Consider the following 3,867-nt stretch of genomic DNA (forward strand, 5'->3'; position numbering starts at 1 on the left):
CTTGTTTAGGGATCTGTGCCTTTGTGCATACGGACATCTGACTGCTAAGTAGTGATTGTGTTTCTCAGCAATAGTGTGCACCCTTCATTTACAGAGAAAAGAAGGTCAGGAAACAAATCTGTAGATGTAAAAATCTCCATAGAAGTTCTTTGTGCATTTTTCTTTTTTTGTACTTGTTACTTTGCACTTTTTGTTAGAAAATGTTCATTTACCATTTATTCAAGTTTTTAAGGTATCTGATATTTTGATACTTAGTTTCCATGACCTAAATATTCTTAAAAATTAAAAGTTTTTTTGTCATTTGGAAGTGTGTAGGCCTTCTTGCATTGTTATGCTGTTACATTATGATTATATATTCAGTGGCATAAAATGGTCTTTAAAATGACAATGATATTGCTTAATCGCAATTATTTCTGGGGCAATATATCGCACAACAAAAAGTTGTTATCGTGACAGGCCTACATGTGTATTTTGTTCACATCTTATTTTTTATTATCTGTGTGTTGTTGTTGTCTCTGTGTACTGGAAGCTTGTGACACTAAAACAAATTCCTTGTATGTGCAAACATACTTGGAAATAAAGCTCTTTCTGAATTCTGTCTGTGTTGCAGGCATCCCGCCGGACGAGAGCCGCCGTAGAGGAGGGGGTTATGGGCCGTATGTTCAGTCCGAGCGACTGCAGCTCTACTCGCAGGCGGCGTCTGCTCTGCTGCAGACGGGACACGCCTATTACTGCTTCTGCTCCAATCAGAGGCTGGATCTGCTGAAGAGAGAGGCCCAGCGCAGCGGACAGGTGCCGCGGTAAACACACCGCCGCCGGGGAGAGGCACACCCCTGCCTCCTCCGTCTCTCCTCCGTCATACACCTGTCTCCTCCTCCTCTCCTCCGTCTCTCCTCTGTCACACACCTGTCTCCTCCGTCTCTCCTCTGTCACACCCCTGTCTCCTCCGTCTCTCCTCTGTCACACCCGTCTCCTCCATCTCTCCTCCGTCACACCCCTGTCTCCTCTGTCACACCCGTCTCCTCCGTCTCTCCTCCATCACACACCTGTCTCCTCCTCCTCTCCTCCGTCACACACCTCTCTCCTCCGTCTCTCCTCTGTCACACACCTGTCTCCTCCGTCTCTCCTTTGTCACACACCTGTCTCCTCCGTCACACCCGTCTCCTTCGTCTCTCCTCCGTCACACACCTCTCTCTCCTCCGTCACACACCTGTCTCCTCCGTCTCTCCTCTGTCACACACCTCTCTCCTCTGTCACACACCCGTCTCCTCCGTCACACACCTCTCTCCTCCGTCTCTCCTCCGTCACACACCTCTCTCCTCCGTCTCTCCTCTTTCACACACCTGCCTCCTCCGTCTCTCCTCTGTCACACACCTGTCTCCTCCATCTCTCCTCCGTCACACACCTCTCTCCTCCGTCTCTCCTCTTTCACACACCTGTCTCCTCCGTCTCTCCTGTCACACACCTGCCTCCTCCGTCTCTCCTCTTTCAAACACCTGTCTCCTCCGTCTCTCCTCTGTCACACACCTGTCTCCTCCATCTCTCCTCCGTCACACACCTCTCTCCTCCGTCTCTCCTCTTTCACACACCTGTCTCCTCCGTCTCTCCTGTCACACACCTGCCTCCTCCGTCTCTCCTCTGTCACACACCTGTCTCCTCCGTCACACACCTCTCTCCTCCGTCTCTCCTCCGTCACACACCTGTCTCCTCCGCCTCTCCTCCGTCACACACCTCTCTCCTCTGTCACAAACCTGTCTCCTTCGTCTCTCCTCTGTCACACACCTGTCTCCTCTGTCACACCTCTGTCTCCTCCATCTCACACCTCTCTCCTCCGTCTCTCCTCTGTCACACACCTGTCTCCTCCGTCACACCTGTCTCCTCCATCACACTCGTCTCCTCCTCCTCTCCTCCATCACACACCTTTCTCCTGTTTCTCCTCCATCACACTCCTGTCTCCTCCGTATCTCCTCCATCACACCCCTGTCTCCTTCGTCTGTCTCTCCTCCCTCACACCCCTGTCTCCTCCTTCTCTCCTCCGTCACACCCCGTCTCCTCCTCCTCTCCTCCGTCACACACCTGTCTCCTCCGTCTCCACAGGTATGATAACCGCTGTCGAGAGCTGCCGCCGGAGCAGGTGCAGCAGAAGCTGGCTCAGGGCATTCCGTGTGTGATCCGCTTCAAGCTGGTCTCCGGCGCAGAGGTGTTCCAGGACCTGGTCTTCAGCTGGACGCGGCACGATCCGGCGGCAGCGGAGGGAGATCCGGTCATCCTGAAGGCCGACGGCTTCCCCACCTATCACCTGGCCAGCGTGGTGGACGACCACGCTATGCGCATCAGTCACGTGCTACGCGGCTCTGAGTGGCTGATCTCCACCGCCAAACACCTCCAGCTGTTCCGCGCACTGCGCTGGATGCCGCCCACTTACGCACACCTGCCGCTGCTGCTCAACCGCGATGGTACCAAGCTGTCCAAGAGACAGGGAGACATCTTCGTCCAGCGCTTCCGAGAGCAGGGCGTGCTGCCCGAGACCCTGCTGGACATCGTCACTCACGCCGGATCCGGCTTCAGTGGTGAGTGTGTCGAGAAACACTGCTAGATCAGCATGTGCTAAACCACACGGGGCTTAAATACACTGATGAGGACAGTGACCGCTTAAGCCTGCTACACACTGTATGATTTTAGCTATCCTGTAAGATCACTACATGGATCTAATAAACTTTGGTACGACGTGTGTAGACTGTACGATGACACCTATCGACTTGTACACTACGACGCACGTTACTATAGAAGAACAAAACGTCATCAGCGTGTGCTAGTAATAAACAAAAAGAGAATGGTAAATCGCACTTTAGCAGTTGTAGTTTTTATGTGTGCTGAAAAAAAGTGGAAGCGGCGAAAGAGGAAGGCATATGAACTTGAGGTAAGCAGTTTTATGTTTTAGTGCCATGTCATGTTGATTTCATGTCGCATTTTTATTGGTGTCAGTAAACGTGGATCGTAATGGCAAACACTGTGCGATGATCATGCTGTATTTCTGACACTGTCAGAAAACTATCGTAGGCAATCTTTAATCACAAGACTGTGACAAAGGCCGTTTTTGAACCTCCCTCACTGTATGACATGAGCACCGATTAGGAGCCACGATCACAGAAATCGCAACGATTGCTTCACGATGCCAATCTTTCATCTGCCAAAAATCGTACAGTGGGTCTCAGGCTTTAAATCTGATGATTCTTTCATCCGATCAGAATGACGGTCGAAGTGCGTCTTAAAGGAACTCTGATCAGAGGCGTTTTGATTGGAGCCCTGCGGAGGACTCCAGCTGGTTGACTGAATTCTGAATCTGCATTCACAGATTCTCTCATCAGCACAAACAGCAACCTGCAGAAAAGAGATTGTGCAGCTTCAGTGATTATAATAGGATCATTTGTCAAAGTGCATAACTCACATTAGACTGAAGTCATGGACCGTTTCAGTGTTCTTAGCTCGCTTTCTTTATATAAGCTCTTCCTGTTTTGAATAATCGCTTTGATCGTCTGATCTGTAAAAAATAATTAATAACTGTAACCAAGTTTGTAGATCGTGAAGAAGGAGGCGGGAACCGGCGAACATTTAAACATAATTTAATAACAAAATAAACACAAAACTGAAAACAGCGCGACAGCCCCTCACAGACGACTGCCGCGCACAAACAGAACCAAAACAATAAAATAAAGTCCAGGCCTGGTCCTCTCTCGTCTTTCATGGTCGTTACTTCTCCTTTTATCCTTCCGGAGCTCCTCCGTGGGACTCGAGGCCGGTGAGTGGTGCAGGTGTCGCTCATTATCAATTACTCCACCGGCCTCGCTCCGTTCCCACGGCTCTCAG

General features: G+C 50.5%; 1 protein-coding gene across 1 annotated transcript in view; it reads left to right on the forward strand.

The window, feature by feature from the left end:
- ears2 (glutamyl-tRNA synthetase 2, mitochondrial) overlaps window positions 1–3,867 on the forward strand; it is a 15,098-nt gene that overhangs the window by 7,754 nt on the left and 3,477 nt on the right. Inside the window, exons 3-4 of the mRNA XM_016456984.1 lie at window positions 611–800; window positions 2,098–2,570. Coding sequence (XP_016312470.1) covers window positions 611–800; window positions 2,098–2,570 — 663 coding nt within the window. The remainder of the gene's footprint in view (window positions 1–610; window positions 801–2,097; window positions 2,571–3,867) is intronic.

Source organism: Sinocyclocheilus anshuiensis, unplaced genomic scaffold, assembly GCF_001515605.1.
Source record: "Sinocyclocheilus anshuiensis isolate Anshui unplaced genomic scaffold, SAMN03320099.WGS_v1.1 scaffold1064, whole genome shotgun sequence".
NCBI classification, from domain to species: Eukaryota; Metazoa; Chordata; class Actinopteri; order Cypriniformes; family Cyprinidae; genus Sinocyclocheilus; species Sinocyclocheilus anshuiensis.